The 25,571-nt window shown below is 31.1% G+C and overlaps 1 protein-coding gene across 1 annotated transcript; it reads right to left on the reverse strand.

Moving 5' to 3' along the window:
* Positions 1-173: 173 nt before the first annotated feature.
* On the reverse strand, positions 174-25,571 carry LOC107444036 (lysosomal acid phosphatase). The gene is made up of 9 exons (XM_043042408.3): positions 25,339-25,571; positions 16,847-16,942; positions 12,453-12,533; positions 9,872-10,021; positions 8,309-8,404; positions 7,341-7,430; positions 3,681-3,801; positions 1,162-1,244; positions 174-651 (listed from the first exon to the last, which is right to left on the reverse strand). The coding sequence occupies exons 1-9, from the start codon at positions 25,459-25,461 to the stop codon at positions 337-339; spliced, it is 1,155 nt and encodes a 384-aa protein (XP_042898342.1). The 5' UTR covers positions 25,462-25,571; the 3' UTR covers positions 174-336.

The following is a 25,571-nucleotide window of genomic DNA, read 5'->3' on the forward strand; positions in this document are numbered from 1 at the left end:
TATGTCAACCATCATCTATCAAAAGGTATTTCCAAATAGGATCAAGTTAACATGTGTTATATACTAGTCAATTGGTATTCAATATTTATAGTGGTAGTTACGCCACAAAACCTTGAGATTCTGTTTTTCTCTCGTATGTTTTATGTGCTTCAATAAGTTTAATAAATATGCTGTTCACTCATAATTTTTTTATTTTATTTAATCTAGTACATAATTTTATACACTAGTAAATACGTTCACTATACAGATCCATTAATTGATTGCAATCATTAAAAATCATGTTCCGTAAGCAAAGTCTACTTCCAGTTCTCTACTTCCCTTCTACTTCCATTACGTTCAAAGTCTACTTCCGTAAGCAGAGTCCACTTCCAGCATTTGACCACAAGTGGAATAAAAGTTCTCTGGAATAAGTGGCTCTAAATGCTTGGCGAATGTCTCGATCGGACAATATTCTTCACAATTCTGAAGTGTGAGAAGGTGAGGTTCTTGGCGACCCAATTCAGGATGAGTAGCATTAAAGAATAGCATTCGAACGGAGAAACGTGATGTAGATTCTTTGTATAGTTCTATAGTCACAGTTGCACCAGGCGGTGGTCGGCGTCCGTTGTAACTTCTAATAGCAGATAAGAAAGCTGATAGGTTCCAGTCATGCTAGAAAAGAAAATTGAATTAGATTGAACAGATTTAAATTAAGTATTAGGCAGGAAGAAGCAAGCGGTAAGAATGAGGCATACAGGAGGTTTACCGGAAATTCTAGTTTTCAAAATTATAGTTCTTATTATCACACATTTAGTAAAAAATATTTTAAAGTAAATTTAACCGAAAGTGAACGTAAGCAGCTTTAACCAAAAAGTAAAAAATAAATTTTTGTGAAAAGTAAATTTAACCGAATAAATGTTTTTCATACCATGCTCTAAAGTATCATGATCAAATTACCAAGTTTTACCACATTTACCAAATTTTAACAAGCATTATGGAGTCATATTTTCTAGTCAATTTCAGCAAAATCGTAAAAATTAACGTGCATTTCGGTGTTCCTATAGAGCCAGAGAAGCACCGTTAATTTCACCATAGTTTTGATTATGCATTTTTTCTTAGAGTAAAACGATCACAACTAAGAAAGAGGTTGATTTTTTTAAGAAAAATCGGTTCATTTCTTACTGTCATGTAAACGCTGACTTTTGTAGGGTCATCCACTATTTTCTTAGCTCTCATTCGGACAGTCATGAATTGCAGAAGAGGACCTAAAAAAAGTTATTAGTCGAATTCAGTATGCTTATTTTATCAGAATTATTTAGAATGATTGGATATGAAATGATATTTCTGAATTACTCAGAAGCAAAAAAAAAAAAAAAAAAAAAAAAAAAATCAGAAATAAAAATATATTATAATTTTTTGTTTCTGTTCCAAATGAAACTCTTCCGTAACGTGACAAACATCTAATCTGTAAGCAAGTTCGCTGCATTCATTCCGTAATTTCACAATCAATGATTCCTAATGCTATACAAATACGCTTTTAAAGTTCTTGCAGCGTTTTAAGCATTGGTGGTTCATAAACAGCATCTAGGGTTTGTGAACGATAAGTGGATTTTCCTTAATCACATAGCCACAGAGATCACCGGACATATCACCTCGTGATTTCTCTTAAAGGAATCACGTCATACATGTACTTTTGTACGTTTTCTCGATGCATATGTACCCTTAATACTCAATTTTATGGAAGCTTCTGAAGATATACATATTGGGTGGTGATTGGAGAACACTTTGTCGGAAAGAGGAGAGCTAAGGTAGACATTATTTACAAATTAGGAAAAAAAACCCTTATTAAATATAATTTTAAACTCGTGATGTATTTTTTTCACTTCTGGTTCACTGGTTGTACTTCAACGTAGAAACATTGCTATTTTTGAAACTTATATGTATAATTTTTTCAATAAATATTATATTTTAATATAATGTTTAATTTCTTTCTATTTTTTATATTTTATGTGTATTTAATAGTTTTATTTTTTAGATGAGTTTTATGGCAGTTTTTAATCAATTCAAAATCTTTTTCCGAGTTACATAGATTGATTTTTAAGGTAATGAGATTCGTTTTTTTTCACGTGGTTCGAAGAAGATGGTGATTTCTTATAAAGCAATTATTATATATCAAGATGGCTAAGCTAGCGTCACTTCATTTACTTGCCTGCTGAATATTTAACAGTGATCAGTTAGTTAGGTTATAGCAGCAAATTGGAATATGTTCATTTCAAAGTAAAATAGTGTAAATAGCTGGTTGCCAATAACAACCACACTATTAGGGTCAAGTGATATAGTTCAGCCTCTGTTTTGGACATGTCTGTGGCGTTAAAAGAAACAGTTCGTGTGTTCTTCTTTTATTGTCTGCCCAAGAACAATTGATGTTTTGGTCCCTAAAATCGGACAGCGGGCACAAGAAACAATTTTATCTCCAATCAAAAATAAATAAATAATTAATTTTTCTTTTTTAAATTTCAGATAGAACATTCTGGGGAGTGTGCAAATAATGAATTTTTCTCAAAAGATTACCAAAACTGCAGTCCTTTTTTTTCCTTCAAATTCTTAAAGGACCATCAATATTGTTTGATAACCTATGCAGCTTTATTTACACAAAAACGAGTCACACTGGGAGTTTAGCGCAAGTTTTTTTTAACAGTAAATGTCTTTTCTTTGTTGCCTCAAGTAAGTTCTTCTTCTTCTTTGTCAGTGCAACAGCCCCGTTGTAGGCCTTGGCTGCCTCAACAGCTGAGAAAAGCCAGCGCCTCCTGTCCATGGCAACTCCCTTCCAATTTCTAGTCGTTAGAGTTTTCAGGTCATTTTCCTTGTCGTTGAGCCATATAGTTTGGGTCTACCTCAGGGTTCTTAAAGGTGACAATTCTCATGGCGCTAATTTCAATTTTTCTCCATGGTCATCTCAGCCTCAAGTAAGTTCAAGATAAAAAAAAATATGAATGCTGTTGCTCAAGCAAAGTTACCGAATTATATTTTTGAAGCCATCTGACATACCGATATAATATCTGCACTGATGCAAATACAATCTGATGTAGTAGCAACGGTAAGTCAAGCGCAAGTTCATCGGAAAAATTGCTTGATTGCGGTAAATTGGGACATCATGACTTGACTGTAATCATTAACTTCTGAGTAGTCATTGATTCTGAGTAAAGTCAATCTGAGTAGTTTGATTCTGAGTAGTTTGCTGAGTTGAACTTCTAAAAACGAGTTTGATTCATTCTAATAACGTAAAGTCACCGAGAAGGGCAACATACCAAAATTAAAAAATGGAATTCTTTTAACTTCCTTAATTATGTCTCTGTATGCTTTTCAGTTTTGTGTATGATTGCTCAGTGCTCATTTATATTCATTGACTGTTTACTTTTCTTTTCATCAAGTGCAAACGGGTTTCCATTTAGTTTTTAATTCTTTATTAGTTATCTGAAGAATTATTTATTCATGATAAGATTTTCTGGAAATGGAACAAGAGCTTCACATTTTAATTGGCATGTTCTTGAAAATTTCTTTTAGCTTTTATTTATTGAAAGAAGTTTCATGAACCAACTGAATTAATTGAATTAATTGAAATTCATCATTAATATGAATGATACTTTAAAACAATTTAAACAACACATATTTCTGTCAAATTTATTTATTGTTTTGCTTACCAATTTTCAGTTGAAGACTTCTCACAGTTTGGTAATTCCAGCCGTGCGCAGCATCTGTCAACCTTTCTAAGTGATGCCAATACTTACTAGCCCATGCTGGTACTTTGAGACCCAGCGTCCTCTATTGGAGTCAACATATTTGTAATTGCAAACATTTAGAAAATAAAATGAATATGATAATGAATAGAATTAAAAAAAATTCAGACCTAACTCTTTCACACCTAAGACAGCATTTGAGGATTATGAAATAATCTTTATTATAAAAAGCTTAGGCTCTCTTAATAAATGTCATTATTTTATGTAATGAATATTATTATTATATGTGTATGCATATGTTTATCTATTATCAAGTGTGAAGTGTTTAAATATTCTGCATGTTGTTATTTGATTATTTTTGTTAGGTTGCATTTTGCCGTTTTTATCCCATTTTTAAGAACTTCCTTAACCTGTTAACGGGAGAAAAACCTTTGTTAAACTCATTTCCTCAATCAAGACTATTTTCCTCGTAGCTTTAAGCAATACCAGCAAGTTCAAGTAATTTCCATGCCGAAAAATGTCGCCCATCGCAGAAGTAGTTCGTGTATGACGAAATATTTTGTCATACCCGGTTAACAGAATTAACTAGGGATTGTAACTTTAATAGTGGTTACAGTGCCGTAAAGACGTCACCAAATGATACCTCACGTTTGTTACAGAAATACCCACTTCACCTCAGAGCGTATATGAACTCTTCAACATCATGCGCATGCGTCCTCGTGAAAAGAACAAAGCCTCCTGTCAACAGGTCCCGCAGTGGACTGATCGTTAAGACACGGTTCCCAGCAGATCACCGAAGTCAAGCATCACTGGCTGCTGTCAGTGTGCGGGTGGGTGACCACTTGGATCAGTCTGCGTAGGGACCGAGGGTGTGCGGTATGGGTCCTCGTTAAACTGTGCTACCGTAAAGTGCTCGACTTCGAGCACAGGTCGTCGGGCTACCGAAGCGGAGATGCCATCCCCTCCGCAGAGGATCAAAATTGTGATGGCATGACTTCGGATCATCCTCCGGGATGTTTCCCAGATCGTCGCCAATAGCCCATTGTGCAGCTCTAGTGTGACGTAAATTAACAACAACAACAACATCCTGTCAACAGACGCTATTGTCACGTTATTTTCTAAAGAAGATTAATAGAGTTAAATATAAAAATAAATGGGCCAGAGATCGTAAAGCACAATAGTATCATTAAGATTTTCAACAAGTTTGTGGGGAATCTCCATTGTCTTATGAAGCATTCTCACTGCATGCAACTCGAATATGCAATGGTGCGTTGACACGATAAGTGCATGCGAGCAGTTCGTTTTACATATAGTTTCTAAACATTCGCACTTGCGTCTAGAGCAAATGCGTATAGTGGTGGATGTGCTCCCTGATAGAACACTTGTGAGATGGTGTGTAAACTTCCTTAACTAGCGGTGCCAAAATGTGACAGACATGCATCAGTCAAGTTGTCGAATAACGTTTACAATTTTTGAGTTGCGAAAAAAGACGGATGAATGACGAGCAAAAAGTTCTTAAAAATTTACATTTATAGACATACTTATATTTATTACTATCTTCAACAAACTTCTATTCTAGATAATTAAGTATCATTATAGATACACTCATGTCCATAAATTAAGGATAATGAAGTTCAGACACAGAAAGAGGCAGAAGCCAAACAAATTTGACTTATTTGTAAAGTCTATGTATTAAACAAAAGGTAAAGAGCAAAAAAGATGCTATATGTTTGACATAATTAATAAAAATTGCGATTTTTACTCCCTGGAGCAAATTTTAAAAAAGAACTTATTTACAAAAAACAGTATAACATGGCTAGTACGGAGTATGTCTCCCGGATGATGCAATACAGGCCGTACAACGCCTAGGCATGCTGAGTATCAAATTATCAATCTGATCTTGGGGAATATTACGCCACTTGTCAAGCAATGCCCTCCGAAAGTCCGGTAGACAGGTGGGAGGGGGTTGACGGGCTGCAATTCGTCGGCCAAGCATATCCCACACATGCTCTATTGTATTCAAGTCCGGTGAGTATGCTGGCCAATCCATACGGGTGATATCCTCCGATTGAAGGCATTCGTCTACAATAATTGCAAGGTGAGGACGGGCGTTGTCGTCCATAAACAGAAATTCAGCACCCATGGCGCCCCGAAACAAACGTACATGTTGTTCCATAATGACATCCCTATAGATGTGGCCTGTCATCGTTACACTCTGAACATGCAGGTCAGTTCTGGAACCAAGAATAATTCCTCCCCAAACGAGCCATCCTGCACCACCGTAACGGTGTCGTTCAATGGTGTTGTCTTGGTGGTAACGGGTACCTGGCGCTCTCCATATGAAAGTCCGGCGAGAATCAGACTGCAAACTAAACCTGAACTCGTCGGAAAACATCACACAAGACCACTGTTGCGGTGTCCACAATGCATGCTCTCTACTCCAGGCTAATCGCAGGCGACAGTGAGTTGCGGTAAGTGGAACACATCTGACAGGCCTACGAGCATATAGACCAATGTGCCCTAAGCGTCTGTACACGGTCTACCTTGAAACTGTCGTACCGGTAGCTGAAGAGAGCTGACGAGACAGGTCTGATGCCGTGCTCCGTCTGTTTCTTTTGGCAGTAACTGCCAAAAACCGGTCTTCATTCGGCGTTGTAACTCGGGGGCGACCTGTGCTGTAACGTCTACTCACATTACCATCATCTTGGAATCGTTGCCAAAGCCTGGAGATGACACTCTGGGTGATTCCAAATTCCTCGGATACTTCCAGCTGGGTACGTCCACATTCCAGTCGTCCGATGATTCTGCCACGTAAAAAATCATCCAAATGCTTCCTTTGTGCCATGACTATGCGGTTATTGCACTGAAAGGCTTTTAAAGCGCTTGTGAACAATGTTACTTCTTTGCCACCATTCCTTATATACCCCTCTCTTACACTCTCGTCATTGTGACGTAATACCAGCGTCATCTAGTGGTTTCCTGTAATTTGCATATTCTTCTTCAGGATGTGTGTGATAATTCTACAGGTGAAATTTTGATTTTAGAGTTTGATTTCCGTGTGATTCTGAATTATCCTTAATTTATGGACATGAGTATAATTAAATATCTTAAAAATTTTCAACAAGTTTGTGGTGAATCTCCATTGTCTTATGAAGCATTCTCACTGCATGCAACTCGAATATGCAATGGTGCGTTGACACGAAAAGTGCATATGCGAGCAGTTCGTTTTACATATAGTTTCTAACTAAGATTTAGCACATCGCTGGCAGCGAGTTATTATTTTGGATAATGTTGGTGATTACTTTGAAAACCAGTTAAAGTATAGCTGAGAAGCAAGAGAATAACTACGAATAAAGTTACCCCTTTGAGCCATTAAGGTTGAATTTTAGTATTTGGTAATTTCATTATTGAATCAAAAATTACTTAGATGCATTTTTTATTTTGTGTACTGTGCAGCCGATTTTTCTCAGAGAAGTATATGTAAAAACTGATTTTTATAGTTGAAAGGCATATAAATATGTACTGTTATATGAAATCTGACTTCGTTTATCCATGATTCGAAACGAGTGACCAAATAAGGAATATTGGAAAGAAGTATCATTTATGTAAGAAAAGGAAACTTACTTCTTTCTCTAAAATGTCGAAAAGATAAGCCACATCGTTCCAGTTTTCTATTAACATGCCACTGTGATTTGACCAGAGGGAATAATGGAACTAGAAAGAAAAAACATTCCAATACAAGAGCTGAAATAAAGCAGGCACTGAAAGGCTAACCGAAGTGCAATTAACACGTTGGGCGCAGCGTCAGCCATCGGTGACTGATACTAAAATTACATTTAGTCCGCGTCAACCACAGGTGGCTGACACTGAAATTACATTTAGACCACGTCAACCACAGGTGGCTGACACTGAAATTACATTTAGACCACGTCAACCACCGGTGGCTGACACTGAAATTACATTTAGGCTGAGTCTGCCACCGCTTGCTGACACTGACCTTTCACATAGGCCGCGAAAAACAGCTGGCTAACTGCGTATAACATGATATAGAACTATAAAATTTACACTCTCTTATGGAATTGCAGAAAATGTATTCAAAATTTACTTAATTATTGTGATTCTTGGTTTAATAAATTCAATTTAGTATATTTTTTTTCCACAGCTAATTTTAAACAATTCGTAGACTTATATAATTCACCATTTTTGTCAGATATGTCATGATAAACCATCTAAAAAAATAGCGAAATCCGTCTAATATTTGCAAATTTAGTCTGAAGCTATTTACCTTGACCAGATGGGCAAGTCATGTAAAATTAGCGTGGCGCTCAACGTGTTTAGAAACAAAAAGATCCCTATTTATATAAAAAAAAAAATCCCTCTTATTTATTCCTGATTTTAACTTTTAAAATGATATGTACAGATTTCGCAAATGCCGAAAATTTTATTCATACCTAGTCTACACCAAAGGAAAAAAAAACTTAAATTTAACAATTACATTTGGAGCTTTATCCGATGTTTAAAATCCCCCTTTATTCATCTATCTCCCTTGGGTGGATCATTTTGGTCAAGAGGAATAATATTTATTCTCATACCTTATCCTTCTCTATGAAGTCTTTTCCTGGCGAAGTAGTGTAAAGTTTTTCCAGATCGATTAGCTGAGTTTCGCAATTTTCCGGGTACCTAAAAAACTAAAAACGAAATATTCTAAGTATAAAATCAAAATTGCACAAAACATAGAAAAATCCATTTATGAAATTTGATTGATAAGAAACAAAAAAAATTAAATAACCTTCTTTTACTTTTTCCAAATGTAGTCTAAAATATAAAGGTGAAGCAAAATAAAATATTGAATTTTTTATTTATAAGTAGTATAAAATATGCTTCTGGAACCCAATATATGTATTGGGCAACATTTGGCGCTATCTTATCACTAAAAATTTAAAATTTTAAGACTTTTTTTCTGTTTTTACGCCTTTAAAAACCAATTGTCTATGTAAAAATAAAATAAAATTTACCTTAGATGGAAGATATTTTTAATTGCAATAAAACTTTTTTTTAAAAACAAGATAAGATATTTAATACAAAAAGTTTTTTTTAAAGCCTTGTGGCATTTAAATATCTTAATTTTTTACTCTTGAGGACTTTATTTTATGACCAAAATTTGAAAATAATCATTATGTATAAAAATAAATATCTGTCCGTGTGTCCCTTATAGGCTCCTATACCATCAGACCGAGAGAAATGAAATTTGGCACACGGATAGTTCGAAGCACGAGAAAGTCATTGTCGTAATTAGAACATTCTACTATGAACCGTTCACGCGGGATGTTGAAAAACGAAATGGAATTTTCTGATTGATTAAGCGTTATCCATTGTTTGAAATTAAACTTCATGTAAAAAAAAAAAATTTCAAGTATTTTAAAGATAACATCAGTGATATTTTCTAGTTTATAGCTCTTTTTGATCAAGAAGTGGAGTAATTAAATGACCACACTTTATCTCTTTGGGGGAAAAAAGTCGCTTTCCTAAATTGACGTTGTAAATTTTGTCGTCTAAAAGGTTAATATTTATTTCTTAAATACATTTAAAAATGTGTGCTTTCTAATTAGTATTTAAATTTAACAAACCATTATCAAAAACCGACAAATTTTAATCAAGGTCATTAAAATTAGAGGGAGAATTAAAAGCTTAACTAATTTATTCGATGGGTGAAATTAAAAGTAGTTTCTAATAATCAAATAACAACTAATCAACTAATAATCAAATTTCATCCGACAAGTAAACTTTCTCTGAAGCATTTAATCCTCTTTTCATTAGGATTGACTTTGACAAGATTTTCTCATATTTTCTGTAATATTTTTTTAAAGATATTAATAGGTCATTTCCAATTTTTTTTTTAAATTTTCTATTTGGGAATATTCATTAAAATATTTATTATGGGGGTGGATAGAGAACAATCTATAATAAATTTCGATTTTTAGATTTTAGATTTTTCTTCTTCTTTTATTTAAATATTGATTTGCGACTCCTAATGTACATGCAATTTAGCCAAATTTTTGACACGAATTCTAGAAATATAGATTCGAGATAATCATTACAGAACACCTTAAGTTTTGTAACAAAATAATAAACGGATAATAAAAAAATTAACTTACAATGTCATCACTATCCAGATAGGAAACAGGAATGGGCTGCCATTTGAATCCAGGCAGAAACTGCCATTCATCTGTGGGTGCATACAAGGATGCTAACATACACAACAAGCTGTGCGTCGATCGATCCTCAGCAGAACTAAACGCATCGATCTTAAAATAAAACACAAGTAAATGAGATCTGAAAATGAGACCCAATAACATCTAAAATATTTTAAGAATAATGTGCTGATGGTATCGGGTGTTCCAAAATTGACTGATGGATTTTGAAAAATCTCTAAAAAGGAAAAGAACGGAACGCGATAAAAATGATTAATTTACAGCATTACACTTGGGAAATTAGGTTTTTATCTGAACCAAATAGCACATTTAGTTAAACTTCCTGGCAATAGATGGAGCTATAGAAACTTCTCAGGGTCTGTACACATCTGTGTTCCAAATACTACACAATAATAATAATACACAAGCGTTCCCTAACTGATTGCTTGGGGAAATACCAACTATTGTGGGGCTTTGAGGAGAATTCTAAGAGTCTGAGGCTGTCTGTTGCTATGGTAACAAGCGAGAGTACATTTCTGGTGAGGCTTACAATGGAGGAACGAGGCTGTCGATTGGTTTACTCACGCTGACCTATGCCAAGATCAAGACAAAGCTATTCACCCTACACCCCTATTCGGAGTGACTTTTTCTTGCAGCCATGGTACCCGCCACGACCAACACCACCGAGACTGATGTCTGGACACGAGACTGATGTCTGGAGGAGTTCATCTGAAAGCCGCACTATGGGAAGACATACATTCAATTTCTCTGCAGCTCTCGCATGCCTGCAACGCCATCTATTAAATTTTACTAAATGTGCAATTTCGTGGGATGAAATTTTTACGTTTCCCAAGCATAATGCCACAAACCATACATCTAACCGAGTGGCGTTCTTTTATTTTATTGGTTTTCTAAATCCATCAGTCATTTTTGAGTCTCCCAGTACATTAGAAATAAGTTTGAACTAACTTTTGGAGAATTAAGCTTATTAAAGAGACTATATATTGAGGAAATTTTCATTTCAAATTCTGTCTCCTCTGTTTTGGTTCTTTTTAAAATTTAAGGTTAAGCGAAAAGTAAGTTCAGGTTAACTTAGAGTAAACCGTGTATTTCAAAGGCTTATGAGCTGTTTTCAAAATATTAAAATTAAAACAAATTATTGCATTCTATTGCGTAAACTAGAGTAAGGCTGCTTTGAATTTGTTTGCATTTTAATATTTTAAGACATTTCCTCATCATTTAAAACTTAATGGTTCAACTCTAGGTTTACCTGTATTCACTTTTCTTTATTTTAAACTTTAAGTTATTTTTGTAGGTAAAGGAGAATTTACCATGAAGGAATTGCTCACACTATTTCTTCCTCTAAACACTGAAAACTAATAATCATAGCCTACCTTATCCAGAGTTCTACTGAATTATTATTATTATTACTAGGAGACCCATCCTCTGATTCGCTAACTTCCCGTAACTGCTTTCGTAGTTCCTTTCGGATCGCTTCGCAATTCGAGCTCTTTTTCACTTGTTCAGGACACTTATGTGCCTTAGTTTAGCTCTGCGCTCATGCTGCTATTCTTTTTTAAAAATGAAGTCTTAAAATTACGCAACTTATGCATTCTGCGTAACTTTTGATTGAGAAATATTTCAATGCTGCTTGGAAATTTCATTTGAAACAAATAATTCACAGAATTTCCTTACGAACGCAATTGCATACCTGCAAAGGACGTCATCGTGGGTATGGATCCTGATTGGCTATTGAAATGTTGCATTTGCTTAGGTTTGCAACTGATCTTTCCTATTTATTTCGAGTAAGCCTACTCTTTCAAATATGAATTCTCTTAAGTGATACATTCTGTATTCTTTAATGAAGAAAGATTTGGTTTATTTTTTAGAAATCCAGTCACGAAGCCGTGTTGAACATGAACATACTTATTATGCTACAAAGTTGCCAGATATACAAAACAAAACTAATCACGGTCACAATAAAATACGTAAACAAATAATGAGCCTAGCTTAAGTACAAAATGTAGACGAGAAATAATTATATTTTAACAAATTCTATATTCGATACAGTCTGGTGTTAAATTCAAGTTAATTAACATTCTAACTTATGCGGAGAAACTTAGCTCGACCTTTAGCCAGCAATATCAAGAATATAAACACGCCATCTTGTTTATGAACAAATAGCTGGTGCTGAGGTCATAGATCAGGTGGTTGTGTATCAGAGGTCCTCTTACCAGGTTGAGAGAATCCCGTTATAAATTTTTCTATGTTGAAATGCTTTTTTTTTCGAATGTAAATTTGTGAAATATCTATATATCAAAGTCAATGAAAATTTTTTAAATTAGTAAACAAAAGAAGCATAGTTTGACAATCTTTGTCGATAAAATGCATAGCTCTATCTTTCTGTTTCCTGCACTAATTATGAAGCATAATTAAAATTATACAAATGTATGCCATTAATAAAGTGCACTGTTTAAATTGTGATCCAAAGTCAAGACAAAAATTATGCTTTTTAAACAATAATAATTTGAATATATGAACTCACCTCAACTGGTGAAGAAGTAATGAAATTTTTGTAATAATCTCGAAGCACTTTACCCAGCTCATAATGCTGCAACTTACCCAACTATTTAAGAAAGAAAAATTCATGACAATTTATAGTATACGTTCAAAAATTATAGAAAATGGCATGGTGTTAAATAAATATTACAAATTACAGACAGAATCAATTGTATAATTTGTTGATTTATTGCATAAAATTTGTACTTCAGTTTTATAATTTTAACCATTGAATAACACAACTGGCAACGTGCTCGTCTTATTTGCTTGAGTTATATATATATATATATTTATATATATATATATATATATATATATATATATATATATATATATATATATATATATATATATATATATATATATATATATATATATATATATATATATATATATATATATATATACATATTTTTCTTTTCGCCAAAAATTTTACTTTTTTTAATTCCGCTAAAAAATATCTCAATTGTCTAGCTCAAAATAACCTCAGCATTAGGCGTATCGTGGGTTAGAATCCCTCGGATGTCAGATTAACAATGTTTTCGTCGTTTTCCTCTCCATTTAATGCAGAAATGGGTTAGTTTCATCAGAACGTCAACTGAGAAAGAGAATTAGACCCAGAAATTGATTTAGAAGTTCGCAGGTTTTCTGGATTGGATTCAAAATTACAAGGCTGTGAAGTGGAATATTGACAAATTTAAAAAGGATCAGCTGTTCCAAAACGGCTGTTAAAATAAAGTAAACTAAAATCAAATTTTGATGTTGTCAATTTATCTATACTGATCCATAAATAGGCGAGACTTCTTAGAATTTTTAATGTCTTAGAATTTTTAATCGCAACCGTAATTTTTAATGTGGTTCTAATTTGAACCATAGCATCGTACTTCTGACACGTGATTGCACATAAATAGAAACCTTCATTTTAGCACTTTGATTGAAGTTTCTGCCATAGCAAGGTACCTTAAACCGTACTTTGTACCTTGAACCGCAAAAAGGTTCAAGGTAGAGATAATATGATTCATTTTTACCCTTAGTTAAAGTTTCAGCTCTAATAAAGTACCTTGAATTGTACTTTGATAAATTTCAAAGTACAGATTATAGGGTACAACGCTGAATTGATTTTCTAAGATTGCATTTCAAGCAACTGAGCTAATATTAAAATCTGGAGAAAGTTCAAAGAATCCTGGTTTCGCCTTGACATATTATAATACGAAAAATCCTCTGTTTGCATTAAACAAAGGTTTTATTTCAATAAAATTTGTTAGAATTTTGTTTCCTTTTCGTTACTTTAATGTATGTTTTTCGTACAACTTTTAACCTTTATTAATATTTGTTTAAGTAGCAAAGGATTGATTTTTTTTCGATCATGACACTTGGATTTTGCTGTGATACTAAACGTAGTAATTCTGTCAGTTATTGTTTTGTAATAGTCTATAACTGCCATAGCTGAGTCAAGTTTGTTGTATAAATCAGAAACCCGATTTTCTCGATGGCAAAGGTTGACAAAACAATTGGTCTATATGGTCTCGCGACTATCTGAACAATTTGCAACAAAGAACAAAATGGAAAGTAGAGAAAACCAACATAAATTTAAGTGTGATGGTTTTAATAAAGGAGGATAATCTTCCTGTAAATCAGTGGAGCTTGGGACGAATTTTAAAGCTATTTCCTGGAACGGATGGAAAGGTCAGAGTAGCGGAGATTAAAACAAGTCAGAATTCTTAAACGTAGCATTAGTAAATTGTGATTTTGCCGTTGGACAATTAAAAAGGATGCATGGTAATTTTCTCATTATGTGTACCTACAGCTTTTATTCAATCGTTGTAAATTTTAGATTGGAATATGTTTATGTACCATGGTTATGCTAATTTGTATAGTTTATTGAATACTAGCCGCCTGAGGCGGCCAGCTGTCCGCCATGCTAAAGATTTTCACAAATAAAGTTTTTTGAAACATAGCAGGAAATCTGAAGATTAGTGGACAATTAAAGTGTTCCTGTCCTGCAATTTTGTCTTAAATTCCTATTTTATATATTATATAGCTACAATGCTTAAGAAAAAAAAAACTAAAATGCTAAATACATGAAAAGAACACGAAAACGAATTAATTTTTTATGGTATCAATTTCTATATCTATATCGCTACAAAAATTATCGTCTTCGCTTAAGAAAAAAAAAATAGAGCGTGTAAAGAAGAAGAAAAACTTATTATAACAATTATGAACAGCGACAAATAAATCAAAGCGAAGCGTTCTATTTACGTATCGAATATATTGCCACATCTTTAATACAAAAGTTAAATTTTTCTCCACTTTGATAAATGTAAACTAATGCGAACCTTACAATTAAATTATTAATTCCTTCGTATATTATTGGTTTAAGTTGTCGAAAATTAATATTTCAATTGTAAGGTTCGCATTAGCATACATTTATAAGAGTGAAGAAAAGTATATGCATTTTTTAATAGTTTTTTTGTAAGGCTCGCTCCTATACTATCAGAGCTGACCTATCAAGCAATATTGGAGCAAAAAAGTTCACAAGTTAACGTTATGTTAGTATTGTGCTTATGTTAGCTCTTTGGAGCAAAAATAGATGATGAGTCGGCCTGTCTAATTCAGGGGTTCTAGTTTTTTGAATATGGCTCTTTGAAGACGATTGTTACGTCAAGCGTTCAGGTATTATAATTTTGATCTAGTTGCGCTTGTATAATTTTGATCTAGTTGCGCTTGTATAATTTCGATCTAGTTGCGCTTTCTACGTCATTTTGTTAACATCGTTTGGTTTGTTGTTTAACATCGTTTGGTTTGTTATTTCTAAGTTAACTTTCAAAAAATTGGCTGGCAACAGCCAATTTTTTGAAAGCAACGAAAAAGCATAGATTTTCTTACAAAATGACTTATAACTAAAAAACTAATCCAAATTTTTGAAAAAGAAAAAAAATACTTCTTCATTATGTCAAAACACAATTATGTGCCGAGTTTCGTGCCTGGGCGAGGCTTCTGGGGCGATATATTGTGATTACAGACACACACACACACACACACACACAGCCGCTTTTATTATTATGTATAGATAATTCAATGGCTGGTGGATGTTCAATATCTCAGAAATATCGCGCCAACTTGGCATCTTTGTCTTGGTATTCTCACCACCGTTTCTTGTAACCCCAACAGTTGAAATTTGGTTGTTGATCTTTATGTTTATTGAAAACATATAAGTAAAAGTGCAAAATATGTGTATTGAATTTAAACATTAAAAATGAAACACATTTATTTTACTTCTCTTGATAATTCTTTAAAATTTGGTGAATTTGGTGGCAGCACTTCTCAGTAATTCTTTGAGATGCTGGTTAGTTAATACTGATCGGTGTTTGGATTTCACGAATTTTAAAGTGGAATAAAATGATTCACATAAGTACGTTGCTCTGAATTTTGAAATAATTCGACAAGCAACCTTTTTTAATTCAGGATACTTCGATTCTAGTACAAATTTCCAAAATTCAGTAATCGACGTCGACTAATATTTTAATTGTAGAGCTTGATCTTCTTGCATCTCTATTAATTCTAATTCTCCAGATGCTTTTTGGGTCATAATTATATTGGAAATGGAAAACTCACCTTGAATTATGTTAATTTCAAATGGATTCAGAAAAAAAACAAGAGACGATTTAAAATACTTCAAGTCTTGAATTCTTTTTTGGGAAATCCGTCCATATTCCTTCTAGCTTTTTTATATACTCGTTGAGTTTTTCTTGTTTAATATTGAAACAATTTTTTTTAATTCGAGGAAAATGACAAAATGTTTTATTTTTAATGTCCTTTTGAAAAAGTTGTAATTTAGTTTGAAAACTAAATATACACTGTGAAATGTCAGATATTATTTTATTTTATCTCGGGTACATTTATCGAGAGTCGCAAAATAATCCTTCAAAGAGCCGCAGGTTGGCCGTCCCTGATATATATATATATATATATATATATATATATATATATATATATATATATATATATATATATATATATATATATATATATATATATATATATATATATATATATAACAATTGATTTTAACCCCTACTGAACCACTCATTAAAACAATCAGAAAAATAAAATTTTTAAAACATGATCAATACAAGATACTAGCACATAATAAATTTTAATGATTGGTTCTGTAGGGGTTAAAATCGATTGTTAAAAACCATTTCCAATTTCCATCTGAACCATCTCCGAAATTATATATAAGTAGTAGTAGTAGTAGTTGTTGTTCATTTACGTCACACTAGAGCTGCACAATGGGCTATTGGAAATTATATATAAAGAGCGGTGATTACGAGACATTCTGCATAGAAGTTTTAATTATTAATTGTTCAAAAAACTTACTCTTGTTAATGTTCCAAATCCATCTTTCCAGGTATTGGCTGAATTTTGACTGTTTGGGTAAGTTTCTAAAGGTGTATAAATTCCATTGGTTGTTAACTGAAATATAATGGGAAAAAAAGGGCATGCTTTAAAGCTTATTTTATTTTTAATTTGAAAAATCATTAAAAAAATATTTTGTTCAGTAATAAATTTTATAAATTCTAAACTTTTTATTTATATGACAAGATATTTAAATAATAATATCATCTTTAAATTAAAAAAACATTTAAGCAATAAAATAAATAACATATCTGTTATGTTTCAGTACATATTTTGGACATTGAGAAATTCAAACGCGTATTTGATCATTAGCAAAACTTTTGGTGATTGAGTATTATATGACATCAATAAACCTGTCAAAAACCTGATAAATAGCTCTCAATTATTGTATGAATTACTGAAAACCGAACTTGATGATGCTGAATAATTATTTTAACATGATTACAATAATTAATCTAACACTAATTAGTAATATTCACAATGAACTAAAAGCAAATAAATGTACTGCACTAAACTATATTTCTAAAAATGCTGATAAAAAAAATTTCATTACTGCAATTTTGATAGTAAAAGTAGCATAGTATCTAAAGCTAAGTCATCAAATCTATCTAAAGTCATCAAATTTTGATTGGGTGATATGAGCAAATTTAAGGGGCATTTTCACTGAATGTGAATTTTTTGTGATCCAAAAAAGTTGCATATGAACGAGAATCTGATTGGCGAGTTTTTTGCAGGTAAATATTTTCCACCAATCAGGTTCTCGTTCGCATGCAATAAAATCGCATAAAGAGATAGTGACTAAGTTGTCTCCCTCTCTCATCATTCTTTTCACGATTCTATTCAGTCGGTAGGTATGAGGCCTCCTAAAAATACTATTTAATATTTTGTAGAATATTTCATATTGATGTTTTAAAGCCATCTTTTTTACACGCTTCACACAAAGTGCTCCCACTAGATTGACTATGAATATTAAATGTAGAAATCCCCATGCTCGGTCCCCATGAGAAAATAAATGTAATTAAATTATTTATTTTGCTTCGAAAAAGCTAATGACTCCAGTATTGATAGCGATAGCAATAATGAATATACAAATTAAAATAGATGAATAGTTTCGTTGATTCTACCCCGGAATTAAAATTATATTGGCGAAGAATTATATATCTGCACACGGTGAAACGTTTTCTCGAGATTCAACAAAAAACATTGTACATCAAAAATCGAACATCATAAATCAAACCAAATACTTTAACCTATTTTTCGTTATTATTAAACAAAATTTAAAATATTTGTGTTAACTTTTAAATTTCTTTTTATCACAAAGTTGCGCTTTTCACACATGCGCAATACATTTAAGGACTGTTCCTTGACCACCGGCAAGGATCCAATCACGGACTTCTAAAGCCGTAGTAGAATGTTGTCTAACTACAATGGATAAATGTGTACACTCCTATTAGTGTGAATTAAGTGGTTTAATATAATTGCCGCTGTACACTCTCTTTTCCATAAACGAGAATTAATTATTGCTTCAATAGCGTTGAAAAAATTTTGAGAGTTATAAAATATAGGCCCAAATTATTTCAGTAATTAAAATGAAGTCGATTTTTAACATTATAGTTCATTTATAAATTATAAAGTTATGAACTATTAGGAAAACTGTGAGCTACAATACTCTATGTACCCCCCAAAACTAAAGTTTTATGCTTTGTTTTTTTAGTGTCTTCTTTATCCCTTTCGAGCCTTATGGGACATATGTGTCGCAAATTGACCAGTTGGGCAAAAATAGGACTTATTTTAGCACTAGATTTCCACTAGATTAACACTAGATTTCCACTAGATTAACACTAGATTTTAACACTAGATTTGCGCATTAATGTCTAGTTAGACTTCCTTTTAGTTAGATATTTGGCGCAGCATTTGTAAAACTGTCATGGCAGCATAGCTCTGAATAAATCACATGTTTATGAAGATTTAAGGATCATTTCGAGAAGAAAAACACTGAACAAGAACTAAGTAAAAATGCGTGTCATAATATAAGGGTTATTTATATCATTTTATGCTTATTTGAATCATAATTTGTATGATTTTGAAAATTTATCGTATGAAAACAATCATAACAAACTTATTTTTCTGACTTGGGATACGTATATCCCGTTTTTTTCGGTCATTAGCCATTCAAAAAAAATTAATGAAACGTCCATCTCTAGGGTTTCAGCTGCAAGAAGTGAGTCCAGATACAAAAAAAAAAAAAAAAAAAAAAAAAAAACTTATTTGTAATATTATAAAGAGTAGAAGAAAAACAATAGCTGCCAAAAAATAAAAAAAACTTCATGTAAAATTAGAAATTAATCTTAATAGGGTTACTAAACAAACAGAACAAAAACTTATTATGATACTGTTTTATCATATATTTACTATTACTAATTTCCCTTTTAGCTTATTTTCTAGCTTAAATCTTTCTTAATTAAAGTCTTTTCTATTTCTCTCTACATTAAAAAAATATTAAGGACCGTTGTTTTGGTCGTTCAATAATTAAGAGACTTAAAAACTTGAAATTATGATGGATTGTAAAAAAAATGTATAGTACGATGTAATACAAAAGTTAATGTTCGATAGTTAGATTGAGAATTATTAACTTAACCAGTTTTGTTTGAGAGCTTAACACAAATTTGAAAAAAAAAAAAAAAATTTATATATATATATATATATATATATATATATATATATATATATATATATATATATATATAAGTTCAAAATGAAGAATAAAACAAAGAAAAATTATAGACATATGAAAAAAAAGGGGGGGGGAATAATAAGTAAAAAATAACAAACAACAGTTTATATAATATAAATAATAAAAAAAAAAAAAAAAAAAAAAAAAGAAAAGAAAAAAAAGATGAAATTTTATTTAAAAAACCGGAAAAATAAAACCGAAAAAAAAAAGATATAATCTTTTCTTCAGCCCACACGATTATATCCGCAAAACAGAGTGCTTTCTGATATTGTATCAATAAATCAATAAAGCCAAAGCAAAATATATTAATACAATAGTGTGAGGAGCACTCAAAAAAAATTTTTATGAAAATAACAACAAATAAAAACTTATTGTTTTTCTTAACTTTCTTCGTGTTTTCTTGTATTTACTTATATATATATATATATATATATATATATATATATATATATATATATATATATATATATATATATATATATATATATATATATATATATATATATATATATATATATATATATATATATATATATATATATATATATATATATATATATATATATATATATATATATATACTAGCTGTACCCTGCGTGCGTTGCAACGCTTTCAATTTGAATTTTGTATTTAAGTGTGTAAATGACATTTGCGATTATGATTTGAAATGCAAATTTTATTTAATGGTGAAAAAAAGCAGTTAATTCTCTAGGATATCATTAGTGCATTTTCAAACAGACATGTATGGTGATGCACACGGAGCATGAAACATATTTTGGACAATGATCTGAAATAAGACTGGATCTATGGTGACATCAAGAATTTCTGCTGATATCTGATCAGTTTTAGAAGGTGGTTTTTTTTTCAATAAGCCAAATTAGAATGTGTGCCTGAGGCAATCCTCGTTTTTGCCATTCAATAGAGTACACCCAACACCGTGTCTCTCTAAAAACATGACGCTTCACAATGAAATCAAGTAAAGATTATCATTTTTGTTTGAACACACGTGCTGTAATATCATGACGATCCGATGATGATTGTCCTGGTAACAAAATATCTCTAATTTCAACCCAAGCAGAATTGCACGTAAATGTAATAAATAAATCTAGGAGCCCATATGCGAGAACATATGTCATTGCATCCTGTGAGTATTCATACATGTGCCTTGGAGTCCAAGGCACATGTATGAATACTCAGACATGTATGAATACTACATTTGCAGGGAGTCCAAGTTTTTCTCCCTGCAAATGTAGTCGGCAATATAATCATTTTCCCCACATCATTAGGATTAACGTTACCATCATTAATTATTGCATCCCGTAAATGAATGCATTCTTCTGAACGTAATTTGGTTTGATTTAATTTAATATACAGTAGGCGTTCAGTTTCAATTTTCGCATACATATCGACAATGTATTGATGAACTAATTGTCGACATTTTAAAGTATGATTATCAGCGTTTTGGCAATCATTAATCTATATGCATAAAAACTTATTGCACTTGCTTTCTTATTGGTTTTCTCGCCTGTTTGCGGACTTCTTAATTTTATGTTAAAATAATATCCCTCCTCTCCTCTCCAAAATAAAATAGGATATTGCAATGCATCATATGATCGGTACGTTTCTGAGAACTCTTTGAACGTCACGATTTCTGCGATGAAGAACTGTATCGCGGGAGGTAAATTCTTCGCCAACTATAACAATAGCCACTTCATCCAATGTTGGCGCATTGTATTTTTCTTTGTGGTGGCCTACAGGTGTTTTTTCAGCTCTAATAACAACTTTGTAAATATCGGATGACATTTAGTCTACGGCAATTGTGAACAGCCTAATTAACTGATTATGTTGATCGAAAAATTTTTGTAATACGGTAACAATTTTTCGTTTAGTGCCATTGTTTACCTGACAACGTTGATTGACTTGATCATTTGTGTTATCCATGAAATAAATTTGTAGAAATTTATGATCTGCGTTAGGCATTGAAAGAAGTGATCCTTGCACGATGATAAATTTGGCCTTGCACTTTGAATGTTGGGATGTAATTCTCGTTCAGGATACGTGTAGCACCGAATAAAGTCATTTAGAAACACGAATTGTACCGGCGTATATGCGCCAAAAAATGTTTCGATTGGTTTGTTTGACCTGATACGAAGGTTGATAATGTCTCGGCAGGCGACGTAAAATCTTGTAGTTTCTGTATGCTTCTAGAACAGCAAATTTCAGCTGTTTCATTTTTAAATTTGAGAGCATTACAAAACATACATAATTGATATATTTCTCCGATGATGACACTTGGGGGAAGACTATAGTTTGTTGTCGGATCATAGTGAAATGCACTGAAATTCAAATCAGAGTATTGGCAGCGTCTGAATAGCGAAATGCGTTCTCGGTCGGTTTTCATTCTTGCTTCCCGTTGCTCTGATGTTTCCGACGAACGGGCTTGTGTAGTTCGTAGTTGATTTGTTGACAGTCTTCTTTCCTGTTGCTCAGACGTTTCTAAGGAACGGGCAAAAGCATTCTGTTCTCGATTAGTTTCAAGTCTTTTTCCCGTTGCTCCGATGTTTCTGAAACACGGGTAGTTCTCTTTTTGCGCGCTTGAGATGTCGACCGACTAAGAGCGATTTGCTTAGGCGGCATATTTTTGCAAATATTCTTTCTGACAACGAAAAAGAAATGTAAAAGTTGGCAGTGGTCGCAAATTTGCTAAATCGAAATATCACATACATATTTTAAATAATAAAAAGAGCAATAAAAATGAGATGAATAAGAAATATGAAAATTATAAGATTTAAAACAAAAATCAATTTTATAAATGAAAGAAATAAAATGGATGAATTCGAAAACTTTGCATAAATAAACAAACAAACTAATAGTTTTCAAATGACAACTGTCACAGCACTGAAATCTTCGAAAAGTATATTTAATTTTGCTAACCTAAAATTACGTACTAAATATAAATATTTCTGAAAACGTGCAATTTGAATGAAATTTGCTTTTGTCTTTATATTTATTAAACAGTTTTCACAGTACTGAATCCGTGATACGACCAACAATTAAGAAATCTATTTTCGTTTATTTTACTTGCTTGTGCTCACCTGACATAAAGAAAAGCGCGAATTAAAAATTAAAGTATATGCAATTTACTTTAATTTACTTTTCTAAATGAATAGAGTTATAAGATAGAAAATATCACTGTTGTTATCTTCAAGATATTTGAAAATTGAATCGTTTATAGCAAAATTTAAAACAATGGCTAGCTTTTAACCAATCAGAAAATTCCATTTCGACTTTCACTGATATCGCTGGAACGGTTTATCGCACGGGATAAAAAGTATCCTATGTCCTTCTCCTGGCTCTTAACTACCTCCCTGCCAATTTTCAGCTAAATCGGTTCAGCCGTTCTTGAGTTATAAGTGAAGTAACTAACACGACTTTCTTTTATATATATATATATATATATATATATATATATATATATATATATATATATATATATATATATATATATATATATATATATATATATATATATATATATATATATATATATATATATATATATATATATATATATATATATATATATATATATATATATATATATATATATATATATATATATATATATATATATATATATATATATATATATATATATATATACCGTAAACCAAGTCTACCCATTTTTTCAGTTTGTCAACTTTCAAGTGGTCAAACTTTTGTAAATATTAAAGAAGAAAGGCTTTTAATAGGTGTTTCGGAATCGCTATTTATCGATTGTGAAATCGATTTTAGAAAATATTAACAGTTACGCTGTTACTGTATATTTTTATAGAACTGCTGACAAATCTCTCGTATGGGGCGAGTCTACCCATTCTACTAAAATGAATGTTAACATTGTAAATAATCAAATTTTACTACTAAATTGTTATTTTAGTTACTATATAGGATATTTATGAAGTAAAATTCATAACTTTATTATATATTCCATTTTTTTATTCATAAAATAACACAAATTGAGTATTTGATCGATTATCACATTTTGATCACAGTTTTGTTTTTATAATCATTAACATTATAAAATAAAAAAAATTTCTGATTATTGTTGATAAAAATAAATTTAAATTAATATAAATTTACAATTAAATAATAATGAATAATAATAATTAAAGATTATTAACAAAATCGAAATTCAAACATTGGGAATCATGAAAAATCCTTTTCCCATTCTTTTGGGAGGTAATAATAATTTATAAATAATAATTCATTTAACTTGCATTGAATAAAAAAAGTTAATTTCGTAATATAAAAATTGAAAAAATAGGTAAAATAAACATATTTTATATTTACATTTATATTTAACCTATAAATTTTCTTATTAATGATAAATTTATCAATGCAGAATTAAAATAATATACTCAGATTCATTTGAAATGACTTAATTTTAATATAAACAAAGTTCTAAATTATATTATTATGCTTTATTAAAACTAAATACGAATGGGTAGACTCGCCCCGCGAATTCTGGCTTTTTGTTTACAACAGCAAAACTTACATTCTCTTTGTTTTTTTTTTTCATATAAAATTAATGTAATCTTAGACTTAGATAAGTTTATCACTTAACCAAAGTGAAAATAGTAATGATAATAATATACTTACGGAGCACCAACTAAAAGTTTGCTGATTTTCAATACAAATCTCTCAAAAGACGTTTGAACAGGTCGGTTAAAAAGACACCAAATAAATAAAAACGGATCAAACTACTACAGCGCCATCTTCCTTAGAGTCTGAACTAAGTCCTCCGTCGGTAAAAATTTCTTATATGCAATTTAAAATAGTGAAAATTAAATAAAACTAATATGGGTAGACTCGCCCCGGTTTACGGTATATATATATATATATATATATATATATATATATATATATATATATATATATATATATATATATATATATATATATATATATATATATATATATATATATATATATATATATATATATATATATATATATATATATATATATATATATATATATATATATAAAGCTACAGAAATTATATATTTTGAAAACAAAATTATTTGTGTTTTCATGGAAAATATTGACGTTTAAGAAAAAAATATGAATTTTACTAAATACTATGTAAAATTCATAATCTTATAATCTTCGTGTGTAATCGTGTGTAATAAGCGTGTAATCTTCCGTCAATAACGTAAACGTTGAAAACAATCTTTTAATATATATTTCTCAGAAAACGGAAGATATTTTAATTTTTATTGTTATCGATAAGCTTTGATTATATAATATATAATGAAAGATATACTCATTTTGCCTCAATATACCCAAAAATATTTACTATCTTAGCTTTGATTATTATCAATATATTTGGATTCCATAATGAAAGATAAAAAAAGATATCCTAATTTTGATTGCAAGTAATATATTTGGATTCCATGATGAAATATAATGAAAGATATCTTAATATCGATTGCTAACAATATATTTGGATTATATAATGAAAAATATCCTAATTATGATTGCAATCAATATATTTTAATTACAAAATAAAAAGTAATGAAAGATTTAGATTGTTATGAACATATTTGGACAACATAATGAAAGATATCCTAATTTCGATTACTATCAATATATTTGGATTACTTAATAAAGGTAGAATGTTGCTCTGATTTGGAATAAATATAGAAAATAGTCTTACTATTTGCACATACACAAGCATCCGTTCCTTTAGAACATATGAATCTTCTGACGATAAATAAGCATCCTCATAGGCCATTAGACCACTAGATGCTATTAAAGATAACACCAAAAATTTCCACATAATTAATTCAGATAAGAACGTCCTAACTTTTTTTCTATCTAGATGGTTTAAGTATAAAGTGGCATTTTGTTCATAAAGAACGCAAGTTCTAAATGATTCGATTTGTTTTT

Source organism: Parasteatoda tepidariorum, chromosome 1, assembly GCF_982258835.1.
Source record: "Parasteatoda tepidariorum strain Cologne lab strain chromosome 1, Ptep-v5.0, whole genome shotgun sequence".
Classification (NCBI taxonomy): Eukaryota; Metazoa; Arthropoda; class Arachnida; order Araneae; family Theridiidae; genus Parasteatoda; species Parasteatoda tepidariorum.